This window comes from Photinus pyralis, unplaced genomic scaffold, assembly GCF_008802855.1.
Source record: "Photinus pyralis isolate 1611_PpyrPB1 unplaced genomic scaffold, Ppyr1.3 Ppyr1.4_LG2, whole genome shotgun sequence".
In the NCBI taxonomy this organism is placed as follows: Eukaryota; Metazoa; Arthropoda; class Insecta; order Coleoptera; family Lampyridae; genus Photinus; species Photinus pyralis.
This window is the reverse complement of record NW_022170403.1, coordinates 16,854,418-16,869,013: the sequence shown is the minus strand read 5'-3', so window position 1 is coordinate 16,869,013 and position 14,596 is coordinate 16,854,418. Positions and strand designations below refer to the sequence as shown.

At 34.7% G+C, this 14,596-nt stretch overlaps 2 protein-coding genes and 1 long non-coding RNA gene across 4 annotated transcripts; 2 read left to right on the top strand and 1 right to left on the bottom strand.

Annotated features, from left to right (window-relative positions):
- The first annotated feature begins 1,371 nt into the window (after positions 1–1,371).
- On the top strand, positions 1,372–3,618 carry LOC116164201 (2-oxoisovalerate dehydrogenase subunit alpha, mitochondrial). Its single transcript, XM_031478341.1, has 4 exons — positions 1,372–1,994; positions 2,061–2,920; positions 2,977–3,243; positions 3,296–3,618. The coding sequence occupies exons 1-4, from the start codon at positions 1,932–1,934 to the stop codon at positions 3,366–3,368; spliced, it is 1,263 nt and encodes a 420-aa protein (XP_031334201.1). The 5' UTR covers positions 1,372–1,931; the 3' UTR covers positions 3,369–3,618.
- Positions 3,619–9,047: 5,429 nt separating this feature from the next.
- On the bottom strand, positions 9,048–11,077 carry LOC116164657 (trophoblast glycoprotein). 2 transcript variants are annotated; one of them, XM_031478858.1, is made up of 2 exons: positions 10,681–11,077; positions 9,048–10,509 (listed from the first exon to the last, which is right to left on the bottom strand). In XM_031478858.1, exon 2 carries the CDS (start codon positions 10,506–10,508, stop codon positions 9,345–9,347), a length of 1,164 nt encoding a protein of 387 aa, XP_031334718.1. In that variant the 5' UTR covers position 10,509; positions 10,681–11,077; the 3' UTR covers positions 9,048–9,344. The 2 variants fall into 2 exon arrangements, with proteins under 2 accessions (XP_031334718.1, XP_031334717.1); XM_031478857.1 differs by lacking the exon at positions 10,681–11,077 and adding an exon at positions 10,576–10,672.
- A 270-nt stretch (positions 11,078–11,347) lies between these two features.
- Positions 11,348–13,135, top strand: LOC116163255. The gene is made up of 2 exons (XR_004143709.1): positions 11,348–11,422; positions 12,731–13,135. It is a non-coding gene; the product is annotated as an uncharacterized LOC116163255 (long non-coding RNA).
- Positions 13,136–14,596: the final 1,461 nt, after the last annotated feature.

Below are 14,596 nucleotides of genomic sequence, written 5' to 3'. Positions count from 1 at the left end.
TTGCATTTGTATTTAATTGTAAAACGTGAAATTGAATACAAAAGTGTAGGGACATCTCGTCGTTTGCGATAAGAACTTTTTATTGGACGCACGTGTTTTTATCGCTGTTAGAAGCTGACGTTACCAAGTCTAATTGTGATTGGATCTTATGGTCTGCTTCCTTAAATGCTGGAATCAACGTGAAAACGAAACTGATGCGGCTGCTGCTGCTAGCTGTTAATTTCCGCGACGGTAAAATAGCGTTTCCTGAAGCGTTCAGCGGATGTTTTTGTGTCTTTGATAAGTGGGCCTGAATATTGCAAACCTTTCACAACGACATTACTTGAATTACTAGAAAAAAGTAATTTAATTCTTTTACATTTTTAGTTATCGCTGCCTGCGTGCAGGGTATTATACCCAAACAAGCTTTGTAAGCTTTTCTTTCTTTCGGGGATCCTTTGTGCGACAGGATAGAGTTTAATTGTCAAATTTTTTTCTATTTATTGTCAGGTGCTGATCACACTGTGTGTAATAAATTCTTTTAAATTTTAACTACAGATCCTTTCTAGTAAAAACAAGTTGTAAATCAGCATATGCATGATTAAAGCGCATTTTTGGTAATGCAGGTCAGTATTTTATTAGCGAAGTTTAAAATTATCGATCTCGCGAGTAATTTTGGCTGCGTTAAATAATTAACTTTATTTAATTTCAATTGACGGTACGTCTTCATTTTGTAAAACAAATCACAAAGTAAATAATAAGTTTTTATACTGGTAGAGCTATCTAACGTAAAATTATAGCACCTCCGAAACCCATATCGCAATTATTTTCTTCAATTATCGATCTCACAAGTAATCTAACTCAAAATAGACTAGTGCCTGCACATCTACACTATAGCAGAAAGCTTTTAGTGAAAATTTGAAGTCTCTAGCTATTGTAGTTGTGGAGATCTAACGCGGACAGCCGGCCTGCCAGCAATAACGAATATAATAGCGTATTTTTTTCAAAAATGCGCTAAAAATAGGTTACCTACATAGCATAGCTATAGCCTTTAATTGATACTGAGCAATGCATGGAAAATGCGCTAAACTGCTCGCCTTAGGGCGAACACCTTTTAACTTGTTATATTTTTAGGGAGGACTGTGAAACATTACCATTCTTAAGGAACGCACGTAGGTTATAAGATGTTGTCCTTCTGTAAATCCATCGTGTAAAACGTCTCATATATTCTCGTGTAGTAAACAGTACCTAGCAATTTATTATTAAAGGTTTGTAACATCGGTCACGACAGCTGCGCCCCCCTTTCAGATTGTCGCGTCCGTAACTATACTAAATCTGGATGTCCGAACCAGTTCCCCTTTTTCTCCGTAACTATTCACTATTCTATTCTTTTACACGATGGTATTAGATTTTCACATGCCCTTGTTTCTGCTTGCACGTCATTTGAATAGTGTTTTGTAATATAGTGTTGTCCTGTTGTCTATACAAAATTTAAAATTTTTGCCAATTTTTTTGGAAACAGACCAAATTTTTACGTTACCATGTTGTAGGTAGCAAAGCTCACTCGATTCGTATTGAATAAACAATAATAACCGTCGAGTGATATTTTAATTTGGTAGGTAGTGTATTTTTAGAAACGATCATAAATGTCCCACACACGTTGTTGTGACGTAGTCAACGTTATCAGTATTCTAGTCAATCGTCAGTATGTCAACAAGATAAAAAGGTTCCGAGATATGTGGTCTGTAAAAGACTGACGCAGCAGTTTCGTTGGTCTCGTGTCCATTTGACAACTATGTATAAACGAGCACTTTCACTTAAGTAGGTAGCCTACCTACTATAGCAATTTACATATTTTTCCGCTCTGTATTATAATTAATTCATTTATGCTGAAGATAAACCGAAAGGTTAATAACAAAATAAGTACAGTTCATGAAATAAGTAAATGAATCATGTTTGTTAGACAAGCTAGTGCAATTTTAAGAAGATATATAAAAACTAATCAAAGGTTAAAAGTAAGTTACAAAATAGACTTGTTCATAGCAACGTTGGTAATATAATAATTTTTCTTTCGATTTCAGGCATTTTCAACGACTTCTTCAAGTATCGACTATCCCGGTGCCCAAGTAATATGGTCGGACAAATTAAGTTTCACAAATTCGCATTCTTATGCACCAATCCCAACGTATCGAGTGCTAAATTCTCAAGGCCAAATAAAGAACGCGTCTGAAGATCCTAACCTGTGTAAGGATGTTCTAGAAAAAATGTACAAGGATATGGTCCTACTAAATGTTATGGATAAAATTTTGTACGAATCACAAAGGCAAGGCAGAATATCATTTTATATGACCAACTTCGGGGAGGAAGCTACACATATAGGAAGTGCGGCCGCATTGTCCGTTGATGATTTGGTGTATGGGCAGTATCGCGAGGCTGGTGTTTTATTGTGGAGAGGGTTCACCATAGCCGATTGCGTTAGTCAATGCTACGGAAATAAGGAAGATGGAGGGAAGGGAAGACAAATGCCCGTGCACTATGGCAGTAAAAAATTAAATTTTGTAACTATATCAAGTCCTCTTACTACTCAAATGCCGCAAGCAGCCGGCGCAGCATACGCTTTAAAGGGAAAGAATAAAGTTGTGATTTGTTACTTTGGAGAAGGGGCTGCTTCCGAGGGCGATGCTCATGCTGCCTTGAATTTTGCCACCACCCTAGACTGCCCAGTTATATTTTTTTGCCGCAATAATGGTTACGCCATATCAACTCCAGCAGATGAACAATACAGAGGTGATGGTATTGCAGCGCGTGGACCTGGATATGGCCTAAACACATTAAGGGTTGATGGAAATGACGTTTTCGCAGTGTACAATGCCACTCTAAAAGCGAAAGATTTTGCGCTATCTCGAAATAAGCCAGTGTTGATTGAAGCTTTAACTTACAGGTAAATAGGTGATTGGTTTGTAAATTCCAATGCATTAATCTGCCCTAAAAATCCAGAGTATCGCATCACTCAACATCGGACGACAGTTCCGCTTATCGGTCCACGGAAGAAGTCGCACATTGGGTTACTAACCAAAATCCAGTTAATAGGTTTCGATTGTATTTGGAACAGAACAACCTTTGGGATGAAGGACGGGAACAAGAATGGGCAAAAGAATGTAGAAAAAATGTATTAACCGTATTTGGAGCAGGCGAAAAAGAAGCAAAACCTCATTGGAAGGAAATGTTTACAGACGTTTACGAAGAAATGCCCGATCACATAAAGTAAGTGGTTTATCTCAACGTGTAACTATACTCTATTTTACTTGTTTCGCAGGACGCAGATGAATCAAATGGCAGAGCACATAGAAATGTACAAAGATAAATATCCAGTAAAAGATTTTTCATAGTTGGTAATCATCTAAAGATGTTCTGTGGAAATGTTGCCTATATAAACCTTAAATTAATCTAACTCGTTTCCTTTGATTGCTGTACTTTTGTAGCTAAAGTCCGAAGACAAGTAGACAACAATTCGTAAATGTTGTACGCTGACGTTGGTCATCGCCGGAAGTGAGGAAATTAATTCCAATGAACGTCAAACTGACATTTTAGGCGTAAAAACAAAACATTGTAACTTCAATAGATTAGCATTGTCCAGCCCATCGTTCTATCTTTATAAGTACCCTTTCCTCAAGGTTAGTAGAAAGACTAGGTTCCTGGTAACTTTAGAGAGACGCGTCATCGAGAATCCGGAAGTCCCATTTAATTGGTGTCTAAATGTTCGTTGACTTTGACAGTTATTTGAACTGTGTTGTGTAAGTACTTAATTCTCATAGTGCTGAAGAGTCTATTACGTATACTTATTATAATATAAATAATTCGATTGAATACCTACTGTTGGATACTTAGGTGTCAATATAGGGTATTAGATGCCGGATGGAAATCTTTGCAGCGTTGCTATATGCAATAGCAACTCCAACAAATCGAAAGAAAATGCGGATCGCAGATTCAAAAGGTAAGTATACTGTATTACAAAAAGAATGGGTGGTAAAGTGCAATGGAAGGGAACCTGAACCCCGTATTCAATAAACTGTGCAGTCTGCATTCCCGGCCGAAGACTATGAAGATGAAATGTGAGCTATGCAATACGGGGACTTTTCAGTATATCCATGTAAAGTATACCATTTCGATCCATTTTGCATTTTTTGAACTTGCTCTATTGTTGTTGCATAATAAAATAATAATTAATTTTTTTTATGATCTGGACAAAATGGGGTTCTGGGTGACGTCATTCGCGTATTTTAATACTAAACGTTTATTGGCTGAAAGTTACGAGGCAACCGACTCTCTTTACTAACCTTGCCCTTTCCCAACATATTTCCGTTCAATCAGATACATCTTATCCAGAACTTCTACTTTGCTTTCATGAGTAAGTGCACTTCTTCGTCACGTCGAGGTAAATGAAGAACGATGAGCGATCTCGTTTATCAATAGAGTACCATTAATAAATAATCTTTTTTAAGCACTCCTTTCCGCCCCACCCATTACCATGATATTAATACACAATATGGACGGCTAGGCGCGTAAAAGTTCAACTAAATACGATAGTCCCTACCCAGATGTTCAAAGATCTACGTAGTTTATTGGTATAGGTAAGCACAGATTTAAGTGGTTAAATCTGTGGTATAAGGATCTTAATTGGTCCTATAGCTTGTAAGCCGGGGCTTCGATGGGAAAAATATAATATAGTCACCAACTAGGAGGTATGAAGGGCCACAACAGATTTCGATAAATCTCCTTCAACGGCGGAAAAATTTTGCCGGCGGATCTAATCTCATATAACAACCGCGCGAAAATTAATGCACGGTTTTCTCATTTATGATAGCAACATAACAATTTTTAAAAGTTGGCGTTTAAATTAAATTATTAAGGCTTTTGGGAGATAAAGCGTAGAAAGGGGGCGGACAAACGGGCACACTTTTTTTTTATCTTAAAAAATTATTAAAAGATAACTTATACTATACAATAAGAAATTATGCTTAATGTAAATCTTGATATTTTGACACGATGTGTTTGATGTAATGCTCCAAAGTTTAAATGATGAAATAAAGTAACTAGACGTTAGTAGTAACTGTAAAACTTATAATTTTTATTATAAGTTTTAGTATCTAACGTCTAGTTACTTTATTTCATTGTGACATGAATTTCCATCAATCTTAATCAGTAAGGATTTTTTTCTCATTCCTAATAAAAGCGTCCGGCCGTATATCGAATTTTGAACTTGTATTTTTGGCATAGGATCGTACCTACCTATAGCATAAAATTATTCGATTGATGGAAAAATCTCGTTACGGTGAATTGCCAAATGCTGTAGTACCTAAATGAATAAATGACTTCTCTATAACTTCAACTTCAAAAATGGTAGGTGGGTAGAAATACTATATTAGCGCATCTCTTTCCCCCCCCCCCCTTAATTCCCTCCGCCCCATGAGCTATCCATTTAAAATTTCACACCTTCTATCTATTGTTGCCCTTTAAAGATACTTTTCCCCAGTACTTAATTAGTTAATTATGGGGTTTATTGGAAATTACCCAAAAAATGCAATTAAAAAGTTGAATCGGATGAACTGTAAGTAAGAATTTTAAAGAGGAAATATCACGAGCATAAGGCGCATTGTGTGGCGTCAGACATTTTGTTAATAAAATAACGTTTACAGCGACCAGGGAGGTTTTAACATTCTATGTTTTGTTTGACCTCTTTCAAAACTTTCATTTCATCGCACCCCCTACATTATAACGGGAGAAATGAGTTGCTGTCGAGTCGCCGTTGGAAATTCAAGTTAAGTACGATCTCCTACGTAAACAAAAATTCCAAAGGTAACTCGACAGCAACTCATTTTTGATCGCATGACGCATAGTATACCTACCTGCCTATTGAAGTATTACCGACATGTTCACATTTACAAAAGAAATCTTCAATCTGAAGTTATTCCTGCATCACTTAGTCTCATAAACTATTAATCTGTTGCATCACACAGATGTGGTGTAGGTGGGAATAAATTTACCTTTATAGCACTCTAGGGAAATTGTAATTTCTTATTATACTTAATTCTAAATAAAATTGTTGCAAAATAAAAGTGTATACCTATATGCGTAAAAATAGCTCATTTTAACACTCAAAATGATATTAGCACATTATTGGTTCAAAATTGTAAAAACACATAACAATTTTTCGGTCTTTTTGGCGAATTTTTTATTTTCAAAATCTGTACCTAGGCAAAGCTCTATGAACAAAATGGCTATATACACTTCGAACCTTGTGATTTAACTAGGTGTATCAATGGTCGCTGTCAAAAAGTGTTCGGTTTAATAAGGTTTGCTGTGTTACAAGTGGTCTTATATACGTGTATTGAAAAGTATACATTTAAATTCAAATTACACACGATTCCTCTCAAAAACCTTGTCTTAACGTTCATATTTCACCATATAGGTAATCTAGTAACCTATTTCGCTATGGGACCCTATTACCCTACTAATCAACAAGCCGCCCGTAATAAGTGGAGTGGAACTTCTATATATGAGACTTACCTATTAAAAGTATTCATTTTAAACGTGTAATAAACTTGTAAGTATTTTGATTTGTAGAAAAGAAAAAGAAAGCTCAATTAATGATTAAAACATTTCAACAATAGTTGTGGCTAAGGATCCAATTTTTACTGAAGCACAAAGTCTCAAATTCTCTCCGATAAAGTTGTCCTCGGAATATGAGCCCTATTATAACACACCTACAGATAAGTTTGCCCTTGGAAAATTCGCCTCCAAAATATGCACTTCCGGTAAATTCGCTCCCGGAAGATCCGCGAAATATATATAAAATGGTGGGAACACAAACAAGGCCATCTACAAAAACTTTTGTATTTCTTTAAACAGGCGCTAATAAAAATTGATTGTCTTTTTGGCGTCTTTTTTTGGAACCAAATCTTACACGCGGTGACTATTCCATGCACGAATCTTATGTGGCGAATTTACCGACGGCAATCTTCATGCAGCGAACCTTGCATTATGGTGAATTTTCATGGGGGCAAATGTGCCGGGAGCGAATTTACCGCACACGATGAAAAATAAAATAAAAAATCAAAGTTATCTTAAGAAAATAGATTAAAAAAACAAAGCTCCTTGTTTAGAATAGCCACCAAAAAGTGATAATGTTGTTTCCATTACAAATATTAAGTTTCCATAGTCCATTACGTTCAAAAATGGGCAATTTGGCATGAATTCCTGAACACGTTCTGATGCACATTCTTCTAACTGCTTATCTACCCAAATTAAGAAAATAAATTACTTTATCGCGGTTCCATGCCAAAAAGCTAATGTACATACCTACTTATTTTGTGATGGGGTGCATTTCCTGAATATTTCGATAAAACTCAAATAATTAAAATCCAATTTAGGCGGATTATGCTAATTTATATCATATTTACCTATACTCAAAATTTTGCATAGAGGCCTGAACGGACTTATTGAACAACTCCTAAGCACAAATTTTTAAAAATCTAGTCGCATTAGTTTCCAATATAGATACTAATTAACTTAAATATTGCATTTTGAAATAATTATCGGTTTTTAAACAGAACATACCTATCAATAATTTAACAACTAGAAGATCAAAATTAGAATATTATGTGAATCATTTGTAACCCTCTCTCACTCACACACACCAGGCCAAGAGATTAGATAGATAATACCCATAACAAATTTGAAAATGGCCATTTCAAACAAAAGAAACCGGAATGGAGGAGGAGTTTTATTTTATTTCTAGGATGTATTATCATCTTGACCAGCTAAAGGCCATTAATGTATTAAATTAGACTATCCATTGGATAACATGATTGTCACCAATGCAAATTTACATATCTATATCACAGATAAACGGAGCTTTGTTTATCTGTGTCTATATGATGTACTATATATGAGTTGCTTTTTTATGTTACACGTAATACATGTATGAATAAGTTTCAAGGTAATCAAAGTAGGTATCATAATAAATTATGATTCCGAAACTCAAATTTTAAATGTAAAGAGCGGTTATCATGTATTTTTATATCTAAACGAAAATATGGAATGTTTTGTATTAAATGTTAAATGCACTGCTTATATAGTTTTTAAGTTCTGAAAGTGAAGATGGTACACAATAATAAACTTAATTGTAACAATTACAGACGGATCGACAGAAAGTCCAAATACATGAACTCGCTAGGAGCTCGTTAATAAATTGCACCAATATAAGACAAGGAGCGACAAAGTCACTTCCGTGTGATTAATATTGACCAAAATTTAATCAATTACTCACTTGACCATTGTCTACCGATTGCTAAAAACCTCGCTAAAAACAGATTTGAAAAATGCGACACCGTTAGTGAGTTATCGTCTTCACAGACGGACGGATGGACGGACAGAAAGTTCAAAATAACTCGCTTTTTGTCGCTTGAATTTGTAGAAGTTTACATGTAAAAAGCGTAGTTATTTCGTGGCTTGATCCCGATGCTCAGTAAGGATAGGGAATTAGGGATCGCGAAAGCGAGGCCTATGCCTATCGATTCTTTCAGCTTTTAGGAGTTTTAAGCAAGTAGTGACAGAAGTTGCCAGAGGGATAACTGGCGTGTGGTGGTCTAGCGTTCGTAGCGAAATGTTAATCGTCACATGTAGAACTTACACGGTGAAATTTGATATCATTAAACATGGGCTTTACAGACTTACAGTATTAAATTCAACCTGATAAGGTTATAAAAACGTAAGCTTACGCGATTTGCAAACCGTATACCTTCTAATACCACTATATTTGAGAGAATGCAAAATATAGCTAAGCAGACTTTCTCAAGGGAGGAGCTTTTTGGACCAATATAGCTTTTTTATGGTGTGCGATCAGTTTTAATCACAATTTTTAGTGCTAGTAAGAGCCACTTCGAAAAACCTTTATATCTGCTTAATATATTAAACTTAATTCGCCATTTCCCGCAGAATTTCTGAGATTAATAGGTATAAGAAGCTTATTCATTTTACAAAAGAAAGTAATTAATTTTTTTAAATAAAATTTAATATATAAATTAGCACCGAGTTGAATTACTTAAAATAGTTAACAAAATATTTTACAAAAGCATAATATATTACATCACAAAGATACCACCGTAAATTAATATTTACAATATTTGTATGTACCTAGTTACCTATCATTATCAAAGGGCAGTGACATAGCAGTTCTTAAAACTACGACGGAATGTATTAAGTATAATTTTTTTAGTTTTAATATAAAGTGCAGTAAACTAAGAATTTGTTTTCAACATTGAAAATTTAGACTGCTATGGATACCGTACTTACAAATTGTTAAATTAGACATCTTGAGATTCAATTGTTGTATAGTGAACCTTGCGTGACACAATATCTAACAGGGGCGTTAATTTTGTGTGAAGTTTGTCTTTAATAATATACACGTAAGCGCCGAAAAGTGATAGTAAAATAATTGACAATACAACAACTAAAACAGAAACAGCTCGGGAAACACGCGCATGTTTTGAGTCGACCAGACTATTTAAATTGTAAATAAATTTATTTCCCAACCTTTCTTCCCGGCATTGTACTAATTCTTTATTCCGCACAGTCACATTAGTGGTATGCATCCAAACGTATAAATCTTTTATGGCTGAATCACATCTGAAGGGGTTTCCCCCAATGTCAATAACTAAAGAGTGATTCCGAGCGGGGTACGTCATTCTATTTAAGTTATCTAAATCTGTCTGAGAAAGATAAGTCATGTTGTTATTTTCCAAGTCCAAAAATCTCAATTTGTCAATACAAGTGATGTTAAAATTTAGGCTCGGTATATAATTATTGCCCAGGTAAATGTCTAGTAAACTAGGTAGGTCGCAAAAAACATACTGATCCCTAAATCGTTTGATTTCATTTTGTTCTAAATGGATTTTGTACAACTTTGTTAAATTGCTGTTTACAAAAATGTCATGCAAGTCGATCGCCAGCGCCTCATCTGTGTTATCGGCAAAAGCATTAGTTAAATGCAGCTCAATTAAGTTGACAAAATTTGAAAACACACGCGGATGGTGGAAATTTTCATCTCCCCTACTTGAAATAGTCAAGTTATTGTGGTTTAAAATTAGCCTTTCAACATTAGTTACATGGTGGTATGATTTACCTTTAATTTCTCTAATGTCGTTATTACTCATATCAATTGTTTTCAATACACTTAAGTCCTTCATCTCGCCAAAAACATTCCAAGGTAATTCTGGAATGTGGTTTCCTGTAAAGATAAGCACTTGGGTTTCTTCTGGAAGATCTGCTAACATCTCTGTGTTGGTAAAGCCCGTACCGGTGCAGTTGACTACATATTGCACATGTCTATCGTAATTTGCTTTTCCACATATACATTTCTCAAGTAAGGGCGATTTGCATCCAGTTGAATGTGACAAGTTTATGAAGGACAATCCAACACATGCTATAAATACAGTCTGTAACAATCTTCTTTCTTGATTTGAAGACATTCTACAATGAGATAATTACAAAATAGGTGTGTAGGTATTTACTTGAGTTGCTTTTATGACTACATACTCCATGACCTTATATGGTAAATGTAAATTCCTTAGTAAATAACGCTCAAAATGGAGGTAATTGACTGTAAGACTCATATAGAGTCTTATGTGTATGTTTACTTACGTTCGTGTCTGCTTTGTGATCCACCGTTGGTCGTTAAAAATATATTTATGTTTTGTTGTTTTTAAACTGTGTCATCTGACGCATAACTAACTTAACTTAAGCAAAGTCAGGTTTACAATGCCATAGGTATCTCCTCCTATGTAATTAACTGCAAAACAGGTGTTCTGCATGGCGGGTTGTCAAACCAGCAGTCCTTGTTCTTTGTGGGTTTTGTTTACAAATTTTAAAGTGATTACTTGGGTATCAAAGATTTGCATAGGCAGTCTATTGAAAAAGTTGCATAATAGGCCTTGGATATCATAGTAAGCAAACGTGTTCAGCCTTTTCTGCTGGAAATCTTCGTATGAATTACAATTGACCATTTGTAATTTCTTTCTTTTGCCTGTATACCCAACATTGTATTTTGGTCTGTGCTGTGGTGTCGATACTCAACTACCTATTTATTGTTAAGAATAAACTACTATGTGTGTTGGGTTCGTTTTCTATGAACTCCATGGGATAATTTTAAAATTCGGCTTTTGTAGTAAATAAGTGTAGGTACAATAGATAATAAGTACCTACTTGTTGACTGAAAATGTTAATTTGCATTGTCATTGAATTGGTAGGTATAATGGTTATATTCAAATGTGTGTATTAGCATTGAATAAAATAGTTTTTATTCAATGGTATTAGGTACAAAATTGTATCCATTTCTGTTTAGTAAACTGCTACTTAATACTATATTTACGTTTTATTTTTTTAGGTAAGTATTAATAAATGAGCTTGCTTAAAAGGTTGACACTTTTCGCACAAAAGGAGCGATTATTTCAAAGAAGCTGATAGAATAGAGAGAGGTTTTGTGAATATTTGGTGCTACGTAAAAATTGTTTTGGGGACAAAAAGTTAGCTTGCAAAATCAAGAGTACAATTTAAGCAGAAAGCTACCGTTTTGTCTCAATCAACAACCCCTAAGATTTTGTGAAATTTTGTTCCATAGTTTTGTGAGTTACTCAGACGTTTCGAAACCGAGTTCGAAACTCAATCAAATGTATATAATTGCAATTCCTGACCTAAGTCGTTATGAAATTACTTTTTCTCGTATGTTTGCGCAAAGAAACAAAAATTGTACATTCATCATTTCGACAATGTTCCCTTTTATTTAGTTTATACCAGGTAACTAAAATTAATCGATTAATTAATTAAGTCAATAGTACAGAAAGTTTAGCGATACGTCATTTAAACGTTTCATGATCAATTGGACCACTGTCTATAGTATCAAATTATTAGGATTTCAGTTAGCCATCTACACATACATAAAAGGCGGATATACCTACTTATATACTACTCAAAGAAGTGAAATGTACGATTGAAAGTGACGCCCAGTTTTGCCCACTTTTGGAAAAAAATTAAAACGATGGAGAATGTTTTTGTACTCCAGAAACTGATTACAAAGTGACTAGTATAGAGTTGTTGGCTGATGATGACAGCCTTGCTGTCGAAACGCGTTCAAGGTTTTAATATATTATTGTGGTTTATTGGTGTTTTTGTTTTACTTTCGCAAACTGATATTCTAATTACAAACTTGTTAAATACTTTCAAAGAGCGTTTAACCAACATCATTTTGAGGCTGTCTGATAAATTGGTGAACATTTTACCAGCAGAAAAAATCGACATTTTATAAAACCAATTACAAAGAAAAATTCGCCCAAAAACAAATCAGGGCCAACCAGAGGCAAACTTGTAGAAAAATATGCAGAACGATCACTATCTCCCGAAAAAAGTAAAGATGTTACTGCAATTGTTGCTGAAGGTGATGAGTTACAACTTTATTTAGAAAATTTTTGTTAAACCTTTGAATATAGAGCTCCAAATTGTAGATAATTATTTTATTAGATTAGTTACGATTTTGAGCAAGTATACATACATATACACGTCGACATATAAAGAGGTAACCGATGAGATAACAGTCATATATTCTAATATTCTAATTGCCTTACAAAATTCATCACTTAATGATAACTATTGTGCAGTGTTGTTTTTTTAAATTATATCAAATTTTTTTATAATACAGATTCCAAGACTACAATACAATCATATTACTACCATACCATTGATTTCTTCACGTAAAAGGACGAAACAACATAAAAAAAGCTGAAAACCATTAATATCAGAAATACGAGATGTTCTTATTAAGCCACCCGAAGAAAATAAATACCAAACATTGAAAACTGAATTAATCAAGAGGTTGAGTGCCAACCACGAACAGAAAATGAAACAGCTGCAGCTGCTGGAACGAGAGGAGCTAGGAGATAGAAAACGTCGCCATTTCTGTATCTCCTGATGCGTACCACCAATTTCTTCGTGGGTAACATTTTTTTACTACGTCACTGGATTCTACGTAAAAATATTTCAAATAAACAGTTTTTACCCTTTTTCTATCTTACATGGGTAGTACAATATGATAACATTCTAAAAAGTCAAACTTTCCGTTTTCACCCTGTATCTTCTATCATTAAAAGCAGCTGGATACCATCATTGTATATAGATGTATATACAATGATACCATGCAGTCTCAATCAAAATTATCACTTAGCGCTGGAACTCCATAACGTTAAGGTGAAATGGAGCCACTGAGGGATACGCGACTCGCAAAACACACCCCGCAATTAAATGCCAAAACATTAAAACAGTGCCAATGCCCGAGTAGGGTTACCTTGTTCTCCCATTAGTTAAGTAAAATCGGCTCTTCACATGAGCGACCCAAGAGTACAACCAGATGTGTTATACCCACTTGTAAAAATTCATCTTTTTCTGATGGTGACTTGGAAATTTAAAATAAAAAAGGCAAAATTTTGAGCGCGCCAAAAAACGTGTTTCCGAAAATATTTCATCCAGTTACACAGGAACTAAAACAGCTATCTATTCCATTAACACTAACACGTCGTTGAATTCAACAGTCCCTAGCGCTTCGAATAAATTTGATTTAATGTTGATACGACAAATAAGTACCTACTCTTCCTTTTATTAGGTGCCGAACACAAAATTTATCTATCTTTATCTATTTTGAGGAGTGTTAGAACAATGGAACCAGGGTTCTTATAAGCACAATGAGACAATTTGCCAAGAATTAACTGTTTTATGCTGTTAAACTTTATTGGACGAAATCCTGACTTTGTAGGTGCGGAAAATAAAGGAGTTAACCAACCATCACTAGGTTATTATCCATATAGAAGCAATAAAGTTTTCCGAAAATAGCGAAAACGCATTAGGGTATTACCTGAAATGTGCTAAATACACCGTTGAAGAATTACTTTGTCACTGATATGGGATAGAAAATTGTATTTCGAACATGGCTAAATATAATATACCTAGTTTTATTGTTGGCATTCGCATTCCACATTATTTAAAATTGTTTACGGATCGGTGGGCTTCTGCCACTTAGGCTGGACAGTACATACAGAACGGAGTATGTAAAGTTGCCTATTGTAAATCGCCAAATTTGGCCATTTATAATATTAATTTGTGATTGATGGCAGAAACATAAACTTAGACCAATTATAATGCACATTTTCTATCTGTATAAACCAAGCGGCGCAGCGGAAGGTATCTTTTCGCGCTTTTGAGAAAACTTTTAAGTTGTTTTTCTAAGATAACTTACCTATCTATAAATAAAGTTGGAACAATTTCCAAAATTGGAATAAGTTCGTAAACTTAATATCTAGACAATAACGCCAGGAAAAGTTATTTCCTTTTTTCTTTTCTTTCGCACTCGACGTTAACCTTAAAAAAAAAGATTATTTTAAAACATTTTAGTATACCCCGACGTTATTGTCTAGCTAAAGGTAAGTTCATAGCTCTCCGTTCATACGTTTCCGTTTGTCCGTATGCCAATTAGAAGACAGCAAATTTTTAAATCGTACGTCGTCCGTTTACGACG